General features: G+C 40.7%; 1 protein-coding gene across 2 annotated transcripts; it reads right to left on the bottom strand.

Annotated features, from left to right (window-relative positions):
- Window positions 1–1,636: 1,636 nt before the first annotated feature.
- On the bottom strand, window positions 1,637–27,553 carry LOC142151410 (gamma-glutamyl hydrolase-like). 2 transcript variants are annotated; one of them, XM_075207019.1, is made up of 10 exons: window positions 27,503–27,553; window positions 26,750–26,877; window positions 25,519–25,633; window positions 17,517–17,567; window positions 11,884–11,968; window positions 11,536–11,674; window positions 6,862–6,968; window positions 6,649–6,742; window positions 3,953–4,090; window positions 1,637–2,611 (listed from the first exon to the last, which is right to left on the bottom strand). In XM_075207019.1, the coding sequence occupies exons 2-10, from the start codon at window positions 26,844–26,846 to the stop codon at window positions 2,493–2,495; spliced, it is 945 nt and encodes a 314-aa protein (XP_075063120.1). In that variant the 5' UTR covers window positions 26,847–26,877; window positions 27,503–27,553; the 3' UTR covers window positions 1,637–2,492. The 2 variants fall into 2 exon arrangements, with proteins under 2 accessions (XP_075063120.1, XP_075063122.1); XM_075207021.1 differs by having other exon boundaries at window positions 26,750–26,871; window positions 27,503–27,544.
- Window positions 27,554–27,783: the final 230 nt, after the last annotated feature.

Here is a 27,783-nt window from a genome sequence, read left to right as displayed (position 1 = left end):
TTTTCAGTATGACATACCACTAGGCGGTGGTACCATTTTGCCTTTTGGTATGGTAATTTTTTGTTCACTTTTGAGTTTGACAGATGATTTAAACATGTATTATGCATCATTTCTAGATGTAACATTATTTTATTTTTTCTGAATTACTACACTATCTATATCTTTCTTTATTATTTTACATGTTCTCAGGTTTCCGCCTAGGTGAAATTACATAGAAGATATATGGACTGATATATGTATTCACACTGCATTTTTCATTATTTTATTTGTTCGTATATAGCAGGGGTCAGGGATCTTTTTTACATTTTACCCTCAAATATATTTAGATATGCCCACGTTACCCCCTTGATTTGAAAGGAAGGAAATCATATATTATTAATTATTGGAATTCAAAATGTTATTGAATCTATTCAAAATTTCTTTGAAAGCTTCAAGTTCAAAACTTCAGGTTTTGTAGAAATGATGTTGCTTCATTTTTCATACTAGAGCATCAATATTGGGGCATTTTGATGTCAGAGCAATTTAGATACAATCTTCAGCGTCAAATCAATTTCTCTGCTTTGTTTTTATGTTCGTTAGAGTGGAAAAGCCTTGTTTGCAAAGGTAGGTTGTTGCAAAAGGCAGCAACTTTTTGACTGCCTCTTCATGTGCAATTTTGAATGTCTTTGCAGCTGTTGACATCCAAAAATATGACATCTGCTTTGTTTTCAAATGCAATATGTGCTTCATTATTACATCAAAGCTCAAGAAGTGCCTCTGCCAACCCTTGAGGCTCTTCTGGTACAACAGCAATTTCACATTTAAAGGGGTCTATAATCCAACTGACAGCATGTGAATCGTCAGCATTACCCCCAGGAATTTTAATTTTACCCCATTTGGGGTAATTTACCCCTGTTCCCTGACCACTGGTATATAGATATAATTATATAAAAATTGTTTTTCTTCAGTCTTCATCTGTCTCCGGAGATTTCACTGTCACATAACACAAACAAGAAACCTCTCATTAATTAGTACTGCAAATTGTAATTGCAAGTTAAACAGCTGGCCTCAGAGGGCTGATTTTGACACAGTGGCCACAAGAGAGAAGGATGTTGAAAGTTGGTTGAAAAATAATTTTAAGACCGATTTACTATAGCTCATTCATTTTTCTTTGGCTGTAGATGATAAACAGTATTACCATGTTTGATGCCACATAATGACTAACAGATTTGTACAAACTGTCAACTAATCCTTTAGTTTCAGCTCACCATATTTTTAAATTAAACATTGTTGGTTCTTTTTTGTTATATGTGAAGAATTTGGGACAAATTTGCATATGTTATAAAACATTCACTTAGGGTAACTGTTTATTGATCGCAAGATAACTGGAATATATAAGGATTCTTTTTTTAAATATACAATCTGGTCAACTATATTCACCAGATCAAGCAATACTAATTCCTAAACACTACACAAAAATAAAAAATAAAAATTATTTTTGATTCAGTATTGCTTGACCAGAAGAACAAACAGCTAAGAGGGCCCTGCTTGCAAGTTTACAGTCTATAGGAAATGTAGCATTGTACAACACACTGACAGGTCATGAATTAAGCAGCTTGACCGGTTCAGCTTAAATTATTTTCCTGACAAAGTAAAGGGAGTTTTATATAATTTAAACCACTAAACCACTCTTTTTGGGTTACAGGAGGAAACCACGGCACTGAAACAAACTTAGTATATACATTTTTTAATGTAGTACGCACACTATTGTTCATCAATCCCGTGCATCATGCTATCCTGCTCTCTACTATCTAAGGCAAGATAAACTTGTCTCTTCACAGCTAAGAAGGTGGCTGTACTGACCTAATGTTTGGAGCGACTGACCAAATATCTAACAGTATAATAAATTTTACAAAATATCTGTACTCTAAAGTGTTTTATGGGTAAATAATGTTTTGTTTATCCTTTAAACTCACACTAAGAGGGAGATTCAATTGCCGGCAATGTGGTTGGCGGACATTGGCTATGGGGTGCGAGGTAAAATGAGCAGAGATTTCAGCCATTACATCAAGTGGACTCCGCGGAAATTCCAGACACACATCGCTCGGATATGAATCCCCCCCCCCAGAGATGGAAAAAAAAATAAGGATTGGTAAAAAGCAAAAGTGTGATGTAAAAAGTCAAACTAAACAAATCATTTAAGTGGTAGTCCATGCTTTTATGGTGAACACTGTGTATATCGGTGCCTTGGACTTCCAGGTGGGCAGACTTGAATACCCTCTGGCCAGAATGTAAGTCACAATACTCCAAACTTGTTCACAGACAGATGTGTAATGACTTTATATAAAATGTTGTTAGGCAAAACCATTAAATAACGTGCCGCTCCCTTTTCATCAGCTGACTTAAGCGCTCCATTTCTGCAGCTTGAAATGGAAGTGACAGGAGTGTATTTGTGAACCATTAGTCATTAGTATGGTTCAGTAATGGTCTTCAAAGTCTTCCAAGGATGATGACTAAAAGAAATACACCTGTTCATAACCACTGATATTAGCCGTGTATGTGGTCGGCCACCGATAGATCAGAGCCGATTCCTCTTCTTTAGTGTTTGAAAAGTGATTTGTGTTCTTTCGGGCTGTAAGGTGGAAAAAAGGAACATTGGTGAACTCTCTCTATAGTTTTTTTTACTTAGCAAATGTTAATATAAGTATTACTGTTAAATAGATACAACAACAACATGCTACCATCAATATAAAGATAGATGAGCTCATAAGGGGCTTAGCCGTTACTTCATCATCATCATCATCATTTATTTATATAGCGCCACTAATTCTGCAGCGCTGTACAGAGAACTCACTCACATCAGTCCCTGCCCCATTGGGGCTTACAGTCTAAATTCCCTAACACACACACAGACAGACTAGGGTCAATTTGTTAGCAGCCAATTAACCTACCAGTATGTTTTTGGAGTGTGGGAGGAAACCAAAGCACCCGGAGGAAACCCACGCAAACACAGGGAGAACATACAAACTCCTCACAGATAAGGCCATGGCATGGTCGGGAATTGAACTCATGCTGCTGTGAGGCAGAGATGCTAACCACCACGCCACCGTGCTGCCCCGTACTTAAACTAAACCTTTATAGTATGTCATGCTATAACGCAGACTTTCCAACAGTGCTGACTATAAAACATAGATGCAATAGGCCACGCCCACATCACTGGCATTTTGGCCAATATTGAGACCCTTTTAAGCCAGCCCATGTTTTTTTTAACCATGGTAATTTTTCTTTGCCAGTTTTTTCCTGTAAAACAACAAAGCGATAGGTAACTTACAGCTACCAGGTAAAAGGTTACAATAGGCTTAATGTGTTCAAAATTGTTATACGCTTATATTCCAGCTAACCTCCTAGTCCACACTTGTTTATGCCTCTCGACCACTCACCTCTCTAGCAAATAGAGAATAAATGACTAAGAACTAAATTCACTAAATAATAATGGTGGTGTAACCCAGAGCAGCCAATCAGAGTCTGGCATTTGTATATGATTTTGGATGAAATGAAAGAAAAATGTGCAATTGGTTGTTACAGGTTACAGCATTACTAGAAACCGTTGCATCAGCCGAATGCATTTAGGAGGAGGATAGGAGGATAGATATATTAAAGGAGACTCCTTTAATATATCTTCTTAACCAAGGTTTGTAATGTTTCACATCTTGTCAGGAATCAGAGCTCACCACACTTAAAAGGTTGAACTCTCAAATTTAGTAGAACGATATTGAAAAATATAAAATATATAAATCTAAAATCTGAAAAATATAAAGTAATCTGGAATATTTAGACGGATAAGAAGGACATTACATGAAAGCAGTTCTGTGATGTAATACACATGCAAGCTGGAGACATTAAAATATCACATAAAATATCTCTCCCTGCATTCCTGGCCCTGGATCTGATTGCTAACATTACAGAATATTACCTTCATTTACGAAGAAATTTGCAATGTACTGTGATATCCAGACTGCATTCACAGAGTGTGGATATGCATAGTCACTGCTCCACTGGAACCTGTTCACCTCTGGATGCCACTGCACTCCATAGATTGGATAATCCCGAGCTATGGAAACAGGAGAATTCATTATTAATTGCTGCTTTTTCTTTTAAAATGAATAAAGGAATTTTGGTACTTACCACTACATCCCTTCTCTGTTCTATGATCCCTATAACCCTCCCCACTCCTTCTCTATTTACATGTAGCCCAATAAGGAGGCAATAAATGCAGCAGAGTAGAGTAGATAACACAATTTCCTATGTGGGCTAGCCTGTGTTCCTTACAGCCTCGTAGAAAAGGATTTAAAAGCAAGCACAAAAATTCCTTTTATCAGCAGTAGAACACAGATGGTGGGATGTCTCAAGGCTCTTTAATGAGAAAGGAAAAAAATCCTAAGATCGAAAGGCTGCTTGGAAGCAATGTTGGCTTTGGAAAATTTGGAAACAGTATACTGGGTTGACAGTTGGCCACTTTGTAAGCCTAGTGTGTGAACATCCAATGATCTAATGCTCAAACGTGACTGTTTGCCCTGAATGAGATTGTCAATAGTCCAAAGATAACAGGTCCCCCTACCACAGAAAAGGCCAGCCATATTGTTATCATGATCAAATCGGAGGAGGTACCGCATCTCTCCCTATAACCTTCAGAAACAATAAACAGGACCTCCAAACTCCTTGTCTTGGACAATGCACCACAACCAATGAGTGAAATGCTGCTTTCTTGGAGTTACAAGTGGAGGACACAAAAACTGCACCACCAGATCCTGGTTAAGGTGTTGATTGCTAGGAATAAATTGTCAGCTCAAAGACATGTCTAGTTCTAACAATTATATCAGAAAATGAAAAGGAACAGAAGAAAGTGGATCACAAGGAGCACCATGCAGAACCAGTTTCATATTACACAGAAACAAAAAAACAATACTAGGGTGGCAGAGCATGGTCAATTTCTTATAAAAACACTGCAACCTTTAGACGTTGCACCAACAGGCACTGAAAACACAGGCCAAAGATGAAAACACCAAGATTGTTTGGTCAAGAGATTGACCAGATCCAGGCTCAGGAAGTCCACTTCCTAGTTGCTGGAATATGAATTGCTAAGAAAGTCAGAGCAAAATGCTCCTCCCATACAGAAATCTGCCCCCATCACAGGAGACTGGCTTCATTGGTAACTATATTAACCCCCTTATGATGCAGAAGCATTAACAGAGTCCATGAGCTCACTAAAGACCCATTAAGCGAATGACAAAAGTCTAAAAGATGATGCCTGAATTTGGAAATGAGCCCCCTTATATACTACTCGGAGTTAAACTGCTTCAACTTAATCTGATTAAGGAAAAACTCTTCTCAACCCTAACATCCCTAATTATTTTCTTTAGCCTTGTCCCAATAATAACCTTCCCTGAAAAGGGCAGCATAGACAATAAACTTTTTGTATTTAACGCCACCACCAAATTGGTCAAGGATCTGGCCGATAACCTGACAGAATCAAAGGCCAATTTGTCCGTGCAAAATGACTTGTCTAAGACAGTGGAAGCAAGCGTCATCTGCTCTGCTCTAGCTGTACCATTTTGCAACCCATCAAGAAGTTATTCAACCCAAGTGGCATAAGTGAAGGTCCCCATAGCCATTAAAATTGCTATAAAGGCTAGATTAAGCACCAAACTAGAGGTGGGAAATATGTTCTTCAGAAGACAATTTAAAACTCCTATCAGTGGGGTGCTTGAAAGACACAACATCTGTAGTGAAATCAGGGGATCAAGGAAACTGCAAAGGCACTATATGCCACCCACTAGTCCTAGTCAGCCCGCACTACTGCATCCCCTGAGATTGCTGGACTAATGAATGGTCACTGTACAGGCTGAGGAGGCAAGTAAGGGAAGTCTGTAGCACAGTACAAGAATAGGAGGCAACCTAGTCATGCATGTTATTATCCAGGAACTTCTGCTATTTGCTCATCCATGTTACATATGTAGGACCTAATTAGTTTTGCATCCTTCAAGTTTGAGTCTCCTAGAGTGCTTACATCTCCACAATCCCCTCTTCCAAATTGCGGCTTTTGGATGTCCCCCAATTGCGAACGCACAGTAAGGCAATCCAGTCATGAAGGAACTCCTTTTTGCGAACACTTAAAAAGGCTCCCGGACAGTTGGGCACTAGCTCCCCTACCGTGAAAATGCAGTGACTGAGATAGAACAAAGATGCAGTGGTCTGTAGTGATAAATGAGCCTTCTCACTAGACTTTAACTGCAGCTGAAACCTGCAAAAGAGGTGGAAGTGAAGGTCTACTGCATTGGGCGCAGGCAGACTGACAATGTGGAAAAATCTCTCCACCATGGTCTAGCGTGTTGTCCTTCAAAAGGTGAAACATAATGTATAAAATAATTAATCTAACGGGAAAAAAAGAGCAGAAGAAGAGCAAGAGAGCTTTGGGTTTTAATGAGGAGGGAAATCAGTTATTTTTCCAGGTCCCCGTCTACTTATTGTGAAACATAACCCAATGTCTGTGTCCCTCTGAAGCTGAAGTAGAAATAGTATTGCTAGAAATATTCATAAGATTGACACAATCCCTTATTGAAATGATATGTATTAAGTTCACCCCAGCTGGTTCTGAGAATGTCAGCTCACCCTCCATAGTTGATATGAATTCCACACCATTCTGATCTCGGTTTGTAGACAGGATTCGGTAAAAAGTAGACAGCTTCTTGTTGGCTTGGAAGACCTGATAAATAAAACAAATGAAAGACATGGAAGAACAAGAAAATAAGGAGATATTTATGTGATGTACAGCCAGGATTGAAAACAGAAAACATAACAGGAACTATGCTGGTATTTCCTCACCTCAGGGGTAATCCCAAAATGATGGAAATTTGCAGTTATGTTCTCCTGGGTGACTGCGTGCAGCAACTCTGTGGGGGCATGACGGAACATTCTGCTGGAGAAGATGTCTGTGCCGCAAGTAGATAGAATAGACATACAGCCAGGGTTTGTTGCATTCAAAATTGTGCTGGTTTAGTGATCTACATTTTCTCACAAAGACAGTTGAGTTCTTATAAACACTGGCAGCAAAAAGTGTGTACTGGGATTACTGTCCTGGTCAACTATTTTCCAATTTATGTGCATAATGATCATGGCTACTGTTCCCTAGTTAGGAGTTTGAGACACACATTAATAAACCTTGTAGTAAATTATGACTGGTGCAAGCATAATGCCAAATATATGGAACTAATAAGATGTTTAATGATCAACTGAGATTTGTGTACAGACGGAAATAGCAATTGTGTCCTCTGTAGGTTATGAACCAGTACTGCATCCATCAAATATACTTAGGAGCTTAATTATTTACTGCAAAAAGCCCTACTGCCCGTGATAACAGATGAGAATTTCTAAATAAAGCATATTTCCAATGTATAAAGGTTGCTACCTTTTCTTTATATTTTATCTATTTGTACCTTTTTTTTATTATTGGAAGTGCATATCTACAGAGACTGGCCAGTCGAAGCAGCAAGTAAACCCTCACCTCTCTGAGCCAGTGACGTTGGGGCAGCTGAGTATCACTCAGCTGCAATGGGGATATTTTATTAAAACATTGTGGTGATAAGTGATTTGCAATGATAAAAAAAACAGCTTTATTGATAAATAGCACCCTTAGAGATTTTTTATCACGTAGCCTTAGAATCTTATTTATCAATAACTTAAGAATATTCTACAGCATTTGTTTTTCCCAAGACAATATTAGGTTTTGACCTAATTCTTATTTTTTCTAATGATAGCAGATAAAAATCCTACTCTTGGTTAGCAACAAAACAGAAGGTATACGTAAACAGAACATACAACAAAATAAGTACAAAAGTGTCAAAAGGATATAAATCCAAGCAACAAATTTACATAATGACACCATTATAACCTGCTAAATTACCATGTAAGAAAAACACTAGCAAATAGGACTATGCTCATGAGAGCTTATATTCTAGAGGGAATGGGCGTAACCAGAGGGGGTTTATCTGAGTGGGATTACAGAGGTGGAAGAGTTAGGAGGAGGGCTGGTAGGCTTGAATGAAAAGATACATTTTAAAGGCACTCTGAAGACTTGGAGACCGGTGGACATTCTAATTTGACGTGGGAGTTCATTGCATAGATTGTGAGCAGCACTGCATAAATCCTAAAGGCGGTAGTGGTAAGAGGTAAACAGTGAGAAGGTGAGGCGGCAGCCATAGGTAGAGCAACAGGAGGAAAATGAGTCAGCCAGCAGCACTGATAACCAACTGAAGTGTGGAGAAAGATTTTTAATTGCTTCTGTGGTGAAACGAGGTATTAATATCACCCTAACCAGCCTGTCCCTCCCTTCTCACAAAATGTGGATTATAGCATGTACTTTTTATAGCCCTTGCTTTTGTTCCCCGCTCACTAGAATACCATTGCAGTGTCTAATTACATGTGGGTAAAGGGACATTGTATCTCATTGTAAATATCCATGGCACGTCAAGTCTGGACAGCCAGGTGACTCTAACTCCTTAAGCTAGTGGGGTAAGGTACAGATGATGTGGAAAATCTGCCTGGCATATATTTACTGTGTGTACATAATATTCTAGTGTTTTGATTACAATAAATGTGCTGTAGTACTTTTCTGCCTGAGCGACTAATAAGAACCTTAGAAGGTACTGGGTAGGCTTGGCAGCCAGAGTGAAGTGGGTAGCAATGGGCCAGATAAAACCGGTATCTTCACAGCTTCCATGGGGAGAAAGGACATGACACTGGAGATATTATGAAGAGGGAATTGACAGGATTGGGAGAAGGAATGAATGTGGGTGGTGAATGAGAGGGAGGAGTTGCAAGTGACACCCAGGAAGCAGCATTAATGGACAGGGGAGAGGATGGTATTGTCAATGGTGAGGGTAGGTAAGAGGACCTTGGGAAGGAGGGGGGAAAGCAATGAATTTCATCAAAGACCAGCACTGAAACATCCAAGAGAAGTTGGTGGATAGACAAATGGAGACATGAGAGAGGAGGGGGACAGGGGAAAATTGAAGGAGAAGGGGTAAATTATGGTGTCATCTGCATAGAGGTGATATTGGAAGCCAAAAGAGCTATGATATCACAGAGGGAAAAGGTGTAGAGTGAGAAGAGCAGGAGGCTGACACTGACAGAAAGTGGTAGAGTTGGGAAGTGGAATAGAGACAGAGAATGAGCGTTTGGTGAGGTAGGTGAAGAACCATGAGAGGGCAGTGTTGCAGATTCTGATGGAGGGTTCGTAAAAGAAAATTGAAGTTAATGGTGAGGAATGTCACAGAGTGGTTTAGAAGGGTAAATGGGGAAAAATGACCCTTTATTTGGCAGTAAGGAGGTCATTAATAACCTTGGTGAGGACCGTTTTGGTGGAGTGGAGGGTTCAAAAGCTAGGATGAAGCGGGTTTAGGATAGATGGGGAGGAGAGGAAGTTGGTGACGTGGTTGTAGACAACCCACTCAAGAACCTTTGAGGCGAAAAGGGAGATGGGGTGGTAGTTCGAGAGAGAGGTATGATCGAGGGAGGTGTTTTTGAGTATCAGGAAAACTAGCCCATGTTTGAATGAGAAGGGGAATGTACAAGAAGAAAGAGATATGTCGAGGAAGTGGGTGATGTGAGAACAGGTAATAGGAGAGATGGAATGGAGGAGGTGAGGGGAGATCGAGAGGGCAGGTGGATAGAGGGGAAGATGAGAGAAAGACGCTGACATCGCACACTGAGATGGTGGAAAAGAGGAAAAGGTGGATAGGCCAATGGTGGAAGAAGGGAGTGGCAGTGGGGACGTAGAGAGGTGAGCTTGAAGAGAGTAGATGTCAAAGGGACTGCACTGTTTTGAAGATAAAGTGGGCGGCAAAGTCAAGTGAGGGGAAGATGAAAGGGAGATGGAGGCAGAAGAGAGAGTTGAAGTTGGTGAAAAGTTGATTGTGGTTGAAGGATTGGAAGTTGGACTGTTTATAGAGAGAAAGCACAAAACTGTAGGAGAGAATGAACTTGAACTGTAGGAAATCAGCATGGAGCATGCTTCACTCCAGAGAACATTGGGAGAGCATTTTTGTAGATAGCAATTCAGTTTAGAATGCCAAGGTTATGGTAGGGAGAGGAAGGCATGGTGGCGGAGTCTTGGGCAGAGAAGCGTGTTATTATAAAGGGAGATATCATAGTTAGGTCAGGAGAGGGTGGTTATGGGGAAGAGAAGTGAGCCAGTGAGGACGAGAAGAAGGTAGGGTCGTGGGCATCAAGGTTGGAATTAGTGAGCCTGGGCTTAGGAGATGGTGGGAGTTTTGGGGGTGGGAGTTCTAAAGGAGAGGAGATGAATGTCAGACATAGAGAAGGATAAGTTGTTGAAGAGATACCACAGAGGATGGAAAAGACCAAATAAGAGAGTGGCCACTGTTGTGGGAGGGGGACTAGATCCATTGAGAAAGATCAAATGAGGACAATAGGGAGAAAAGTTTGGAGGCTGTGGGGTTGGTTGGGTCATTGTTTGGGATGTTGCAGTCTCCTAGGATGAGAGAAGGGAGATCAGCAGAGAAAAATTGTGGGAGCCAGGCAGAGAAGTTATCAAGGAATTTGGAGATGGATGATTCCTGGGTGACGATAGATGATGGCAATGTGGAGGTGGACCGGATAGAAGAAGCAGAGTGGCACTCAAATAAGAATAAGAAAAGGGAAGTACCGAGAATGTGCAGTAGGGGGATGGCAGGACCCCTACACCACAGAATTTCCAAAACCCCAGGTCTGGGGGTGTGGGAGAAGGAAAGGCATCCAGAGGAGAGAGCAGCAGGAGAGGCAATGTCAGTTGAGGTTGTGGATGGTGTCTAATTTATTCCAGACTGATCTGGCATTCCAAAGGATGCAGGAGAAGGAGGGAAGAGGAGACTTGTGTATGAGGTTGGAGTGTTTGCTGGGTTTGAAGCAAGGAAATTGACAGGGGGAATGAGAGGGGGAATGAGAGGAGAAGGAATGGAAATAGGGAGGGTGAACAGAGCAAAGGGTATCAGTATCTTGTGCAGTTATTGGGATAGTTTGCTGGGCGGATAGAGTAGGGGCAATGGCAGTGTTGAAGGCGGTGACGGGGGCAGATGAGTAATCAGGGAGAGGAAAGTAAGAGGTTAGAGAGAAATATCATGGGGAAGAAGAGTAGATAGGAGGTGAATGTTTGTGATGTAGGCAATAGATAAACGGCAGGGAGGATGGGGCAGGAAGTAGAATCAAATTTTGCAGAGTGCACAGGACAAGAGGAGGTGGGAGATGGAATGAGATTCAAGATTAGGATGAGTTTGGATGGGTTGTTGGCACGGTAACAGTGAAAATATGCAAATCTGCCTGAGCATATAAAGGTGTTAGAAAATGCACGCAATAACTCTAAAGATAAAAACTAAAGTATTTGTTAAAAGTTGCAAACAGGAATAACCAACAAAAAAATTACCTGAACGCTGAAAGCTCTTTTACACTTTTAAAGTAATTGTAAAACAGGTTAAAAATAATCTGCTCTATTGTGCATCTTACCTTCAGCAAGGATGAGCGGAAGAGAAATGTTGTCAGCGGATGTTTTACTTAGTAAATCTTCCCCAGATGTCATGGCTGTGAGGATCTGGAAACCCATACATGTCCCCCAGATGGGGAAATAAATACCATCGGAGTTGGCCTGAGAATTTAATGTTTTTAAAGAAATAAAAACAGCAATTAAAGGTAAAGAACAGAAATTTAATAATTATAAATCCAGCAATGAAGGATTCCAAATATAGACAATTCTAAATAAGAGACTGATGGGAATACATGATTAAATACTGAACCATCTCAATACCAAATATAGAGAGTAGAGATTATACAGTTCTGTTTCCAGTGCCTCCTCACCTGGATAGCTAGTTTATAAAATATTTCAGCTGTCCGAGAAAAACTGGATGTCAGGAGACTAACTGCTCCCCCAGGTAACAGGACACTATGGAACAAAGACACACATTACATAACACATTTACTGCTTCATGTTAACCACTCAATGTAGAAGACAGTCTGGTAATCTGATTCCATGTATTAGAGTTGGTTCTTCTTGTAGTCATCAGATGGAGGGATTCACATAGACCTAGGCAACCAATCCAATCAGAGGTGGATTGGGAACTTAAAATGGCCCTGGAAAAAATTCTTGAAGTGGCCTCATGTGAACGGAACCAAATCAACTACTGTGGGTGGGGCCAACACAAAAGTAGGTGGGATTGAGAACTACTGGAATGTGGTTGTAGTAACATTTAGGAAAACCTAAACGTGATGATTTAAGACACAGAGGGTCATCTCTAAAGCAATGCAGGGAAAAGGCTGCCAGTCCTGTGTTCTAAAAAGACATGAATGCTTTTGCATTATTTGCAACTGGTTTATGTCTCTGTGCTACAATTTGTTTAGTTGCCTATTAAAATATCCTTCCAATATTCCCTTCATAGAAACATATCTGACTTTGGTTAATAAAGTTTAACTATTATGAAACATATTGGCACAATCGTATTGGATCTGTCTGCCAGAGCAGCATATGAGCACCTCATTGCACTGTTGCATCTTTCCCTGACGTCACGAGATGCAAATCACCAGTCAAGTCTCTCTTTGCTGTGTGTAACCAGTGATTGATGGTGGTTTGAATTAATAATAGTGCAGGTAGGGTTGGCAGACGGTGGCATAAGTCAAGGGGAGAGCTATTTCAGGGGTTTGCTGGTGATATAGTAAGTGCAAAGGAGGCAGGATTAATGATATTGTCAGTGCAGTGGGGGCTGGCAATATGCTCAACAAAGTGATCTGAGAATGGGACCAGTGCAAGGTAGAAGGCAGGCAATGGAATCAATGCAAGAACTACTAAAGAATCACCAGAGCTGGAATAAGGCTCTGGGGAGGGGAAAGGCTGGGGCTCTTAAGACAAGGGGATTATCATTTTAGACACCTTTTAGACAAATACACGGGAAATACTGTGTGCACTACTGTTAGGTGCACACAGCTCGGTCTTCACGAGCAGTACAGTGTGATGCGGGACATACTGTATCTCCCAACTGTCATTGCAGTTGGACCAAATCCTGACTAAGCTAAACAGTCACCCAAATTTGGGACTGCCCCACTAGATTCAGGATAGTTGGCAGACTCTCTCTCCTACCTGTTCTTGTCACTTTCCCTACCTGTGGCTGCTGGAGTATTTAGATCAGTTGCTGCTTGTCTGGATCCTGGAATGTCGGGGGCCCTATTTGAAAATAAAAATAAAAATGGGTACATGAAATTTAGAAAACTCCAACCAGCCCTGGCATTAAATTAATAGCCCCCACATTTAATAATTAGGCCTCCCTTCGGCGCCAACATTAAAATAGAATTCTCATTTAAAATGTAAATATCCCTCCCTCCAAACAGCCCCAGCAATATATCAATAGCATTTACGTTTAATAAATATAAAGGATTTCCCATGACCATCCCTGGCATTAAATTAAATTCATATTCACATTTAATAAAAAGCCTTCTCCCCAAACTCAGCCGCACATTCAATTAGTAGCCCCAAACTACCCAGCATTAAAGGTCCCGTCACCTCACCTATAATAATAGAACCCACTAGTAATTAAATAGTCCCATCATTGTTGGTTACAAATAAATTAATACCACCCACCATTAAATATTTAGCTCCTACCCACAGTCCACCATTAAATAGCCTACCTCCCACCCAAATCATTGTAGAGACCACCCCCCCCAATAAATTAATAGCATTTATGTTTGATAAATATACCTGTTTCCTGCAGCCATCACTGTCATTAAATAATTCATATTTAATAAATAGACCTCATTCTCCCCAAACATCCCCACATTTAATTAAAAGTTCCCTATACCACCCAAGGATTAAGTTAAAGGTCCCATCACCCCATCTAAATTAATAACCCCACTAATAAATTAAATAGCCCCACCATAACCTCACAAATGAAATAGCACCCATCAATTAGCCCCCATCTACACTCCACCATTAAATGAACAGCATACCTCACACCCACATTATGTTAAGATCCCCCCACTCAATTCCCTCACACATTATTGTAACATAGCAGCCCCCTTCTCTCACATAGTATGGCAGCCCACCCTTCCCTCACACAGTATAGTAGCATTTCAGCCCCCCCTTACCTCACTCAGTAAAGTGGCATAGCAAAGTATCACAGCCCCCCAGTACAGTAGTGTAGTTGAGTAGCCCCCCAATATAGTAGTGTAGCATAGTATAGCAGCTCCTCCCAGTATAGTAGTGTAATATAGTATAACAGCCCCCCAGTATAGTAGTGTAGTATAGCATAACAGCCAACCCAGTATAGCAGTGTAGTATAGTATAGCACAGCTCCCCCTGTATAGTAGTGTAGTATAGTATAGCTGCCCCTCCAAGTATAGTAGTGTAGTATAGTATAGCAGCCCCTCAAAGTATAGTAGTGTAGTATAGTATTGCAGCCCCCCCAGTATAGTAGTGTAGTATAGTACAGGGTGAATCAAAAGTCGCAGCACACTCTTTTATTTCAAAAACTCGACAGGAATTGGGAAACCTGAATACTACAGTAAGGTATGGGTGACGTGGTCTATCTTTTACGGTATGTACCAAACATGGGCGCCATCTTGAAAGCAGCCATCTTGAATCAAATTCAATTTTTTAAATGGAAAGGGGGTCGTGTGATATATCAAATAACATCAGCATTTTCTGACAAGTTCATTTCTGTAACCAGATTTGAAATAGCAGTTATGGTTCAAAAGTTACAACACATTTTGTTTGGAATTACAGGCTGGACTGTTCTCCATAAAGGACAGTCACTTAATGTGTTCAACATTATGTCCATCTTGGTCAACACACATTTGAAGGCGCTGGATCCAATCGTCATGCACTCGCAGAAGGATTTCCGCAGAAATGCTGGCACACGCTTCTTCAATGCGTTGCTGGAGATGGTGTCTGTTTCTTATTTTCTGTGCATATACGAGTTGCTTTAAATAACCCCACAGATAAAAGTCAAGTGGTGTGAGATCGGGGGATCTGGGTGGCCATTCCACAGAACCATGTCGGCCAATCTACTACACTACTATACTGGGGGGGCTGCTATACTATACTACACTACTATACTGGGGGGGCTGCTATACTATACTACACTACTATACTGGGTGGGCTGCTATACTATGCTATACTAATATACTGTGGGGGCTGCTATATTATACTACACTAATATACTGTGGGGGCTGCTATACTATACTACACTACTATACTGGGGGGCTGCTATACTATACTACACTACTATACTGGATGGGCTGCTATACTATACTACACTACTATACTGGGGGGCTGCTATACTATGCTATACTACTATACTGGGGGGCTGCTATACTACTATACTGGGGGGGGGGGCTGCTATACTATACTACACTACTATAATGGGTGGGCTGCTATACTATACTACACTACTATACTGGGGGGCTGCTATACTACTATACTGGGGGGGCTGCTATACAGTATAGTAGCCCACCCAGTATAGTAGTATAGCATAGTATAGCAGCCCCCCCAGTATAGTAGTGTAGTATAGTATAGCAGCCCCCCCAGTATAGTAGTGTAGTATAGTATAGCAGCCCCCCCAGTATAGTAGTGTAATATAGTAAAGCAGCCAACCCAGTATAGTAGTGTAGTGTAGTATAGTATAGCAGCCCACTCAGTATAGTAGTGTAGTATAGTATAGTATAGCAGCCCCCCCAGTATAGTAGTGTAGTATAGTATAGCAGCCCACCCAGTATAGTAGTGTAGTATAGTATAGCAGCCCCTCCAAGTATAGTAGTGTAGTATAGTATAGCAGCCCACCCAGTATAGTAGTGTAGTATAGTATAGCAGCCCCTCCAAGTATAGTAGTGTAGTATAGTATAGCAGCCCCCACACTTTCCTTGTTTGAGCCATGTATCAGAGACTCCTCTCTCTGCAACACACACACACCTGTCATGTGGTGCTCGTCCCATGTAATATCCTGCTTGTAACCTTGACTCTAATTAAAAATTGAATTTAGAATTGGTCAATTTTCTTGGGATCGATCTACTACTGAGCAGCTGTCATTAGTCATCATCCTCAGGTTTTTGCATTGTAAATTTTTTTTAGCCACAGTGGAGCACTGATAAGCAGGTGCCAATTGGGTGGTTTAGGAATATAATAGTATGTTTACTCACATATGTTTGCTTTGCCCACATGCTTTACTCACACATGCTCTCTCTGCCCACAAGCTTTACACACACATGCCCCCTGTGCCCAGCAGCTTTACTCACACATGTCACCCTCTGCCCACATGCTTTACTCACACATGCTCTCTCTGCCTAGGTGATTTACTCATACATGCTCTCTCTGCCAACAAGCTTTACACACACATGCCCCCTCCCCATCACATTAGCCCTTCTTCTTACCTTTTTCTCTACCAGTGACTTCCAGAGGTCTCCTGCACTGTGTACCATGTGACTGCTGATGGGAATCCAGCCACTACTTATAGAGATGTGGTGCAGGCAGTCTATGCGGTCCATGCATAGGCGGCCACATCGCATAGTACTCACTGTGGCTGTGTCATTCATGCATAGAAAATTGTACTGCAAGCTGTAGTACAATAATTTATTAACGAATTATGTGGCCGCATTTAGTAGTATGCGATGTGGCCGCCTATGCACGGACCGCATAGGTTGTCCTGCACCGCATACACACTGGACCACCAGGCAGCCCAGTGGATCATGCTGGTGATTGGGACTTTGCCACTTTGAGAGCCTGCTAAAAGCATGAAAACATTGGGCTTGATCACTACAATGCTGGCAGAGGAGTGAATATTGTGGCTCAGCAGTCGAGACAGTGCTCCGGAAGAACCATGATAATAAGCTCCTTTAAGATAGGAACAATTGATAAACCACCCTAAGAGTGCATTTATCTATGTGTTATGCCTTTTGCAATAAAAGTATAGTTTACTTTTCCAAACTACTTACTGATGATTTTGTACTGACGGGTACCTGGTGTACCAGGTTGGTACATAACGCTTCCTCCAGGGAAACCAACTACTTGGTATGGTAAAAGAACAAAACTTCAACCCATTATCCTCAAAGAAGGTACTATATAGAAGCTATGCTAGGAATATGTTTGTTCTTGTCTGTTCATATAGCGTCATCTTTGTAAAGAACAAAGGCCCATGGTATAGCAACTTGAACCACGTAAAATGAATGAAACATAATTATGCAACATTAAGTGGTTACTCCTATAAACAATGGTGAACACTGATGTGGAAATGCATGTAAGTTATATGAAGCAAATCACTATGGGTTAAAAAAATTGTGATTTGCACAAGTGTTACATGTCAAATATGAAATCAAGTTTTAAATATAACTAAAATCTGCTATATGCAGGCATTGGATGTACAATATAATCCATAATTTAGGATGCATCCCTCCACTATGGCCTACAACTTGGTTACTAGGTTGTGTTACCTACATCTCACTCCAAAACTCACCCATTGATAGAATGGAATAGATGTAGATATTCTTCTTCAGTCAGATTCAACCTGCAAGATTGAAAATGATACACAAGTAATGTAAGAATATACATATTTTATAACTGCAGCAAATGACTGAACAACTTTGTAACAGTTTTTATGGAAGTTTCACCTACATGTCCCTATTCAGCCCGTGCCCTTCCACATTTCAGGCCAATTCTCTTCTTAATGCGGTTAGGGGAACCTGAGGTTTCAAATTAGGGAACAGAAGGGGCGATAAGGTTTACATGGCTGGCAGCCTTCAACAGTGATAAGGAAGTTCCTGATCATTATCTGGTTAACCAGCTAATCATTTACAATTCTAGAATCAGTTGAATCAAGCACCAGGTCCTTATTAAGGACACCATTGGGGTGGTGAAAGGTGCAAGAGGGCATTTACCCCCTAGGCCACTCTTGTTTCTACAAATGATGGCTGGTACTTGGAGAAGGGAGGGGCATCATTCAGTGCTACAATTAGTGAGCTAAACAGGATACAGTGGCTGCATAGGGTTGTGTGGCCCATACAAACTGTGTCGCAGAAGATTTCCGATCACAATTGGGAATATGTACAGCCATTATTTTACTACAGGAGGACATGCTTTCTGCCCCATCAGGAGTTTCTATCTGGGCAACCCTTGTTCTAACAACTGAAGGTAATCGTGATTGTTGGCTCCCATGACATGTGTCACTTATTTGTACAAATCACCCCAGACCAAACATTACTACAGCCCTACACTGCAAGTTGTAAGGTGGAATGACTGAGACATGATTGTGATCCTGCCTTATCAATTGTGTAATAACTTTGCATATTATGGTAAACTGTAATTGAGGGAAAAAAATGGGCAATTCAATAAAATATAATTTACCTTGGGTGGCAGATCATTTTAATCAGATCAATCCTGCCAACAATAGCTAAAGGAAGTTTCAATCAATTATTCTTTGTATAATTTATATAAAACGGACAAGGCTAAGTTTCATATAAGTCAGTAGGGTTTAAACCAATATGTATACCCAAGTACTTACATGTGTACATTAATGTGTATTTTTAGAGAAGCTTACAGAGATGGATTATGTCATTCCCACTTCCTGTGTCCACTGCAAATAGATTACATTTATCCCATTAAATTACTAACCAGGATCATTTCCCAAATAGATCCAGCACTATTAACATAGTCTGGAGAGACACTTTGGGGTCTGCCAAATATATTAGCATATTGTATGCCTACATAGATATTGTCTCCTTCATCTGTCCAAGGCGGAATTTACAATATTTTCATTGTAGCGTATCAGTTATTCCAGGGATCCCAATGGAATAATTTGACAATGGACATCCCTGACCAGTTCCACGCTTCAAAAAGAAATGTATCTGAAATTCGACCCCAAAATGTTTAATGCAATAAATAAAGGGCCTTTATATTATGTATTGGGGTAAACTGAATACCCAGGTACCCGATTTGTGAATGTTAACAGTAAAATAAGTAGTTTGATTGCAGCATGGTGAGCTGCTGTGTAGAGAGGGAAAGGTTTGGTGTATAAAGGATCTTCTGTAAAAGCTTGTGGAAGGATCTCATCAACCTCCCTAATGTCAGAGACAACTTTGCCTCGTTCCAATTTATATGTCAAATGGTTGCAAAAAGAGCCCATTCTCCCTTACCTGGCTGTTAGGACACTATAAAGGTCTGATACCCAGTTCAGCATATTAGCCCTTTGACCTAGACTATAAAGTCTGGACTGCTATGTCAAAGGTCATTTCTGAATCTGCTGACAGCAAGAAGATTGATGTTTGTTGGATCATTACCTTAATCACATTATCCCTGGCTTCACAGTATAGGAATTAAATGCACTGATAAAGCACTGATCAAATGAGGCACTAAGTGGTTTTGAAATAGCCTTTGCCAGCTTGGATGTGGGGAAGAGCTAGTGCTACTTCTTGTGGGCTTAGGGGAGCCTCAAGGTCCTCTGCGTCCTCCACCAATAGAAAGTGCAGACCAGTGCTGGGCAGATTAATCTATAGGGAATCGGAGAAAGCATAACTTGATATAGGCTGCTGTAGCACCATCTAAATGTTTCTGCTGTATTCTATGAGACTCTTTTTTTCAGGAGGGGGTTGAGACAGAAGCTAATATTTTACTGCATGTGTTGCTGCACTTATAAGAAACCTTTTTTTGCACTGTTTTGTTAGATTGCTGCACATAGAAAATTAATTTTCAAGATTTTTTTTGATAAATAATAAAAAAAATACAAAAGATCACTGTTAATTAATGTTAGTGGTGTATCAGATTGCATTCTCTCTATATAAAGGACAGTAATGTTTGGCAGCCTGTAATTCCCTAGATTGACCACAGAGTGGAGCTGCAGCATGGAAAATAAACAATGCATTTCATATATTATTATTATTATCATTATCATATTTTATTTACAAGGGTCCACAGCACCATACTGTACGGAGATGTATAATATTTTCCTGCCATAATGCCATAACTGAGATACGAGAACCAGAAACACCTTGTTTTTAGCTCAGTGATCACAATAATCAGTGATCATTAAAATCTACTAGTACTTTATATGGGGCTCCTTATATTTACCTACATTGCAAAACCTTTATTACCCAGAGCATGCCAGACAGAAGTCAATTCATTCTGCTGTGTGCAACAGTCCACTTATAAAACAGGAACAAGAATTCTGCAGAACAGTTTTTAAAATGTTGCTCTTCTCTAATTTAAGCCGCATTACTTGTGCTTTCTATACTAGCTCATATGTTAAATATATTAAATATTACCAAATCAGAGATGGCAAGACTCTGACTGTTAGTGTCTGGGAAACTCCTGTACACTGATCAGTTTATATGCTGAATGGGCTTTTAAACTGTCACATGACAGGTCAGCTGATTAGCAGCTCAGCAGATTTCAATATATAGTACATGCAGGAGCTATGAGGGGGATTAAAAAAGAAAAAGAAAAAACAATTACCCCAAGCGATTGGTGATGAGTTTTTGTATTAGTTCTTTTAGGTTTTAATGAAGATTACAAGACACCAAACCAACAACAGCCAGCACATTTCAAGAGTGCACTCTTGTAAAGATCCTAACTCTTATGTGAATTAATGGAAACTGAGCTCTTATGGATATACAAGATCTGCTGAACACACGTGCTGGTATCATGATGGAGTGATGCCTTCATATGTCGCTTAGGTGCCCATTATAACTTCAACTTTGTACGTGCTGGGTGTATTTGGGTGGCTATTTAAATTCTGTCTTTGTATTTGCTGCCTGCTTATTTTTGACCTTGAAACGGGCCTATTGACTTGTTAGATTCTCATTGCTCATTTGGGATCAACCCTAATCATAAATATTTATAACTGCTGTCCTGAGGACAACTGAGTACCAGTAAGCACATCTAGCTCTAAGGGAAAAGGGACTGCTAAATAGCTTTGCTATATGTGTTTCTCTAGAGATTTGGCAGTACTGGCATTACACCATTCGGTTGGTCCAAGTTAGAGATGGGCGGGCTCGGTTCCCCGAGAACCGAACCCACCCGAACGTTGGGTATCCCGCCCGTTCGGAATCCAAATCGAAGCCGAACGTCATTGTGATGTCGTCGGATCTCGGGGCTCGGTTCTCGCGATACTTGAAGATTATAAATACACGCCTCCACAGCAATTGGTGCACAACTACTGTTACGCCTCAAAGCCGAGCTGCAAGATAACAGTGAGGCATTAGAAGATAATGTTTGCTCTGATTCACAAATGACACAAATCTCTGTGGAGAGTCCATCCAACAGTGGGATGTCTAATTGTGAGCATTCTGCTGATGTGAGCCTTAATAGCCCGAGTGTAGCCGGTGATACACAAATTGAGGATGTCACTTTGGAATAAGAAGAGGATGAGCGGGAGATTTGCGTAGACAACGAGGGCGCTAATGAGAATGTTGATGAGGATGAGGTTGTTTGTGTAAGTCCTGCACCAGTGGAAGCAGTTCTGGCACGTGACAAGAAAAAGGCCATTGTCATGCCTGGGCATAAAACAAAAAAATCCACTTCTTATGTGTGGAATTATTTCTACCCAAATCAGACAACAATTGTATAGCCATTTGTAGTGTATGTCAAGCCACAGTCAGTCGAGGGAGAGACCTTAACCATCTTGGAACCTCGTCTATGTTACGCCATTTAACGAGAGTTCATGGCAAAGTGTTGGGAAAAGCTGAAAGTTCTTCCCAAAAAATTACAAGCACTCCATCATCAGCTAAGACCCTCCGCTCACCGACATCCCGACGGCTACAAAATACACCCACCACACCATCCTCATCAATATCCTCAGTAGCGCTCGGAGTTAGCCCGGCATCCCACTTATTAAGGTTGGATGACTCCTGCACTATTATTGATTCCTCTGAAGAAAGCGTTAGTCCCACTGCTGCAGCTGTTGCTGCTGCTGAGGGTGAATCGTCAGCCCAGAGGCAGGTCAAGAAAATGAGCAGTCCTACATTTCAGCAATTAACTGTGAAACAATCATTTGCTAGGGGAAGCAAATATGACAACAGTCACCCAGACGCCATGGCTGCAATGTTAGTGTTAGATCTGCGTCCAATCTCCACAATAAACGCAGCTGGTTTTTCACAGTTAATTGAGGTTTTGTGTCCGTGTTACAGAATTCCATCGCAACACCATTTCTCCCATAAAGCAATTCCACAACTATTCCAAAAAGTGTGTACAAATGTAGAGATTGCGCTGAAAAATGCCATTCTGCCCACTGTCCACTTAACCACAGATATGTGGACAAGTGGAAGTGGCCAAACCAAAGACTATATGACTGTGACAGCCCACTGGGTTGGTCATTCACCTTCACCAGCAGGAACAGCAGCAGCATGTACACCACTACGTAACATTTGTCACAGGCAGGCCACTCTTTGTATAACCGGCTTCACTAACAGGCATACAGCTGACAATTTGTTACGCAAACTAAGAGATGTGATTGATACATGGCTTATACCACTTGGACTCTCCCCAGGATATGTCATTTCTGATAACGCCAACAATATAGTGCGAGCATTACAGCTGGGTGATTTCTAACACATTCCCTGTTTTGCTCACACCATCAACTTGGTGGTGCAGAGCTTCCTACAAAATAACCGTGAGGTGCAGGAGATGCTTTCGGTGGCCCGTAAAATTTCAGGCCATTTCAGGCTTTCAGCCACAGCATGTAGGAGATTGCAGCAGCTCCAAGAGCAGTTTAACTAGCCCTGCCACCAACTTAAGCAGGAGGTGGTAACTAGGTGGAATTCCACCCTGTACATGCTTCAGAGGATGGAGGAACAGCGCAAAGCCATCCAAGCATATTGCACTAGCCATGACATTGTGAAAGGAGGGGGGATGTATTTCACTCTTGCACAGTGGGGAATCCTTTCAGCGCTGTGCAAGGTGCTGAAACCATTTGAAGTTCTGACGTGTGAAGTGAGTGCAGATTCTGCTAGTTTGAGCCAAGTCATTCCTTTAATTAGACTATTGGAAAAGCAGCTTGAGAAAATGAAGGAGGAGCTGAAAGCAAGCAATTCAGCAAAGTATGTTGGCCTTGTCGATCAAGTACTTCATTCGCTTCACAATGATCCTCGAGTTATTAAGATCTTGAACTCGGATCAGTACGTTTTGGCCACTGTGCTTGATCCAAGGTTTAAGACCTGCATTGAGTCTTTACTTGTAAATGAGCGAGATGTGAACTTTTGCAAGGAGCTATTGCTCAGCAAGTTGGCCGCTGAACTGGGCCTCGGCTTGACGACGTGTCCTCCTTCACTTTCTCAAGCTGCTGCTGCTGCTCGTAAAAAATTAAATTCCCCAAAAAGAAGCAGGGAAGACACAGGGGGCAGACCAGAACAATTTAACATCTGGGCTGGTTTGAAGGATTTTTCAAAAAAATGTGTCACTTTGCCCATAACTCCATCCAATACGAGTATAAACATGCAAAGGATGGTGGAGGATTACTTTCAAGAGGTAGTTGATATGGAAATGTCAGACAGCCCCTTTCCTTACTGGGAGGAAAAGCAGGCCATTTGGAAACCCATGTACAAACTTGCTTTGCGATACTTAAGCTGCCCACCCTCCAGTGTGTACTCTGAACGAGTGTTCAGCACAGCAGGGACCTTAGTCAGTGATCGCCGTAGAAGGGTACTTCCCAAAAATGTGGAGAAAATGATGTTTATAAAAATGAACTACATCTTCCACGAGGAAGGCCTTCACCATCCAAGACATCCAAGCACCGACTGTTCTCTAATGGCGGATTCAAGCGGCGATGAATTGATAGTCTGTGATGATGACGTACACACTGATGAGGGTGAGGATGAAGCTGAAGATGATGATTATAACATCTTTTTAAAACTTTCTATGTAAGTGTAGGGTGCAATCTACCCCCAAAGAGGAAAGGGACTTGTGGCATTTCCATATCACGTACCGTCTTGAAAGGCTGCTGTTTGGGCAATTTCTCCTTAAGGGTAGGGTGTCATAGACAAAGTGACCCCAAACTGGCTTTGTCCATTTCTCTTAATATTGTACAGTCTATAACGGCTGAATTATTCTGTATTTTCGACAAGTGGAGGGGGGCCTAGAGAGCCAGAAACCAAACTGGCTTTGTCCATTTCAATTAATATTGTACAGTCTATAACGGCTGAATTATTTTGTATTTTCGACAAGTGGAGGGTGGCCTAGAGAGCCAGAAACCAAACTGGCTTTTTCCATTTCAATTAATATTGTACAGTCTATAACGGCTGAATTATTTTGTATTTTCGACAAGTGGAGGGTGGCCTAGAGAGCCAGAAAGCAAACTGCCTTTTTCCCATTTCTTTACAAATTTAACTATAAGTGTAGGGTGTACTATACATCCAAAGACGATGGCTGCATTGCCAATATGCATAGATGGAGAGGAAGACAATCTGTTTTGTGTGTAGAATAAATGAAGGCCTACCTACCAGGAATTAAACTGTTTTTTTGATCATTTATTAGCTTTACAATTCGATTACTTATCTATGAAACAGGTGGAGCACTAAATTGGGTTATTTTAGGCCCAAAAACATTGATTTTCCAACAAAATAGCAAAACAAAACCAAAACCAAAACACGCAATGGCGGTTTTGCAAAACCAAAACCAAAACACGACGGTAATCCAGATCCAAAACCGAATACAAAACCAAAACACGGGTGTCAGTGACCACCTCTAGTCCAAGTAAACTCCAGGGGGTATATTTACTAAACTGCGGGTTTGAAATAGTGGAGATGTTGCCTATAGCAACCAATCAGAATGTAGCTTTCATTTATTTAGTACATTCTACAAAATGACAGTTAGAATCTGATTGGTTGCTATAGACAACATCTCCACTTTTTCAAACCCGCAGTTTAGTAAATATACCCACAGGGCTCGTTCTCCAGCAGCTACAAGCAGCTTATCCAGTGAGCTACCGCTGTGGTGTCTTCTCAGGGGTTCAGAGCCACCATATGGTGCTCACTATTGTACTTACCTATCCGACCTTTATAGATTCTAGAGAGGTAATTTTTTTGGCCATAAATCCAAATCACAATGTTGGAATGTTAAATCAATATAGTGTGTACAGGAAGCAGAAACAAACCATCTGGATACGGGGTAGAATGAATCTAAGGAGCCAATCAGGATGCAGGTTACGTTGTCCAAACAGGGCTTATCCAGGGCTTGTGCATTATATTATAGCCAAAGCTGCAGGAGTCAGTATGTCTCCTATACCTTGCTCTGGTTTCCACCTCAGTTTAAATATGTTACTTTTTGAGTAAGTGGCAGCTTCAGCTGATCATTGTGATTTGGTACTCTCACCCTTTAACCTGATCTGGAACTAGTGCAAATCTCCATATTATATATTCATTTCTATAATCAATATATAATAAATATTCATGTTATAATAAAGTATGTATAGGACATCACATGACACACTGCATTAACCATCCTGATGAATATCATATTCCAACCATACTCACCGAATAGGAACAACTCTGCAGCCAGCTGACTCCAAAAATTTAACGTATGAGTCTGCAATATATGTTTTACCATACTGGAAGAATACTTCATCAGAAACCTCCTGAGTTATGATTCCTGAGACAAGTAGAAGAAGAGATAACGAAAGAGTATACCCTATCTGTATCCACATGCATGGCAGATAATTAGTACCTATTTATGCTACGCAAACTGACATACGTCCCACTCTACATTAGACTCATTAAATCTTCAATTTCCACTTCACTCCACCCCATTTGTAAATTTGCATTTCACTAAGTTTATAGTCTATATACACCTGGGGTGACAATAATTATTTCCTTTTACTGTGTGGTGTGGTGTGGTGTGGTCAGGGCTATCTTAACACAAGGGCACACTGGGTAGTTGCCCTGGGGCCCCACGAGCATAGGGGCCCTATAGGCTTGCACTCTTTTCAGTATATTGTGTGCCAGAAATTGCACTCAGAGTGTTCATGTACATGACGGTGACCAACTGTGTAGGAGAGCGGTCATTTTCAAAACTAAAATGGATAAAAACATCAGCTTCTTGGCAAAATGGGGCAGCAGCGTTTGGCTTTCACTCATGTGTATGGAAAATGACATCCTGAAGACCATGGACTTCAAGTCAATTCTAAAGCAATTCTCTGCAAAGAAATTTGGAAAATGTTTGTGTTGAACACTTGATTGATAATAAATAATTCCTAGTAAGTTTGTACTACCCCATCTCCATCTGTATGATTTACCAACAGAGTAACATTTTTATGTTGAATTTCATGTTTTACAACTTTAAGACTAATGTTCTATTTTCCAAACATTTGTGTGGATTAATCTCTGCTGTACAGCAGGTTTTATAATATTTAAACACTGATTTTTGTTGAAGGTACCAATAAATATAAGCTTAATTTTATCGATAATTGACATTTTTATTCTTGTGAGCGGTTGTGTAAGTAGGGTCTCAGTGCACTGCTTTGCCCGGCGGCCTGTAATGATGTTAAGATGGCCCTGGGTGTAGTTTGGGGAGCAATGGGAACACTAAAGGCCAAATCCAACAGTGAAATGGGCAGAACTTTGTGACTATTTCACAGGAGTTTTGAAAATGTCAGTAACATTTTCATCTTATATATAAGATATGCAGAGTCCTCATACACGGCACAATTGGGGAGTGTTGATAGTATAGTGCAAAGATAACATAGAAGTAGCATCTTGATAACCTTACCTATTATTGGCCTGTCATTCTTTCCCAACACTTCGATGTAAAGCAGTGCAGAGGCCAGAAGGATGAGGTACAAGGGGACAGCCTGGAGTGGAGACATCCTGGTCCTAGGGGCTCTCTAACTTCTGTAGTTGTATGAGAATAATTACACACATCAATTGAACCAGTGTTGTGTTGTGTTGTGATGTATAGTGTAAAACTAAGGCACAGATATATGGTGAAAAAAAGTAATATACATATATTAAAATTAAATATATTTAAAAATGATATATAAAACAGCAAAATAAAAATATAGTTGAGGAAGTGTATGCATAAAATAAAAATTGCAAATATCAATGCAATTATTGTGCATTGTCTCTTTATTCATTTGTATGTCAAAATATTATTCAATCCACAGGATTCATTCACAGGGTTTAAAGAGGATATTTATGGGTTTAGTTGTGATAGGTTCACTTTAATTAAAGAGACCAATACACCCACTAAACCTGTCCTGTTGCCCCAGTTTATGCCACTTCATACATTAAGGATGCCGATATTAACATAAAACGTTTCATTTGTCTCACTGAGACAGGAAGGAGGGTGCAACATGTAGGGTTTGCTTCATAATGCATGAAGTAGATGTGTCATTTGTATAAACAAAATACATTTCTTGGAAGCCTGTAGGCACATAGGAATAATGAGGCAGAAAGTACTTTAGCTACATGGCGATTTTTAAAAATAAGAGTGAAAAGAAGACAGTGAAAATAAAGGTTTTACCTTAATAGTCATGAGACTGAGCTCCTACTGTCTCATTAGTGGATACAGCCAGGAAGCAGATGGTATTTGTTCTCTGCAATGACTGGGAGGAGTACATCATTAGTAGAATGAGGAAGCAACAGGCAGACTTACATAAATGACACAGTCAGCACTGTATAGGACAACATGAGCTGGCACAAAGCCAGGAAGTTTCTAAAGTAAAAAAACTCCAAGCAAGTAAACAGATCTTGGTTACATAGCAGAGTAACAATGACAGACACTTATTGGGGACATGTATAAAA

Source organism: Mixophyes fleayi, chromosome 4 (assembly GCF_038048845.1).
Source record: "Mixophyes fleayi isolate aMixFle1 chromosome 4, aMixFle1.hap1, whole genome shotgun sequence".
Classification (NCBI taxonomy): Eukaryota; Metazoa; Chordata; class Amphibia; order Anura; family Limnodynastidae; genus Mixophyes; species Mixophyes fleayi.
This window is presented reverse-complemented; position numbering and strand designations above follow the sequence as displayed.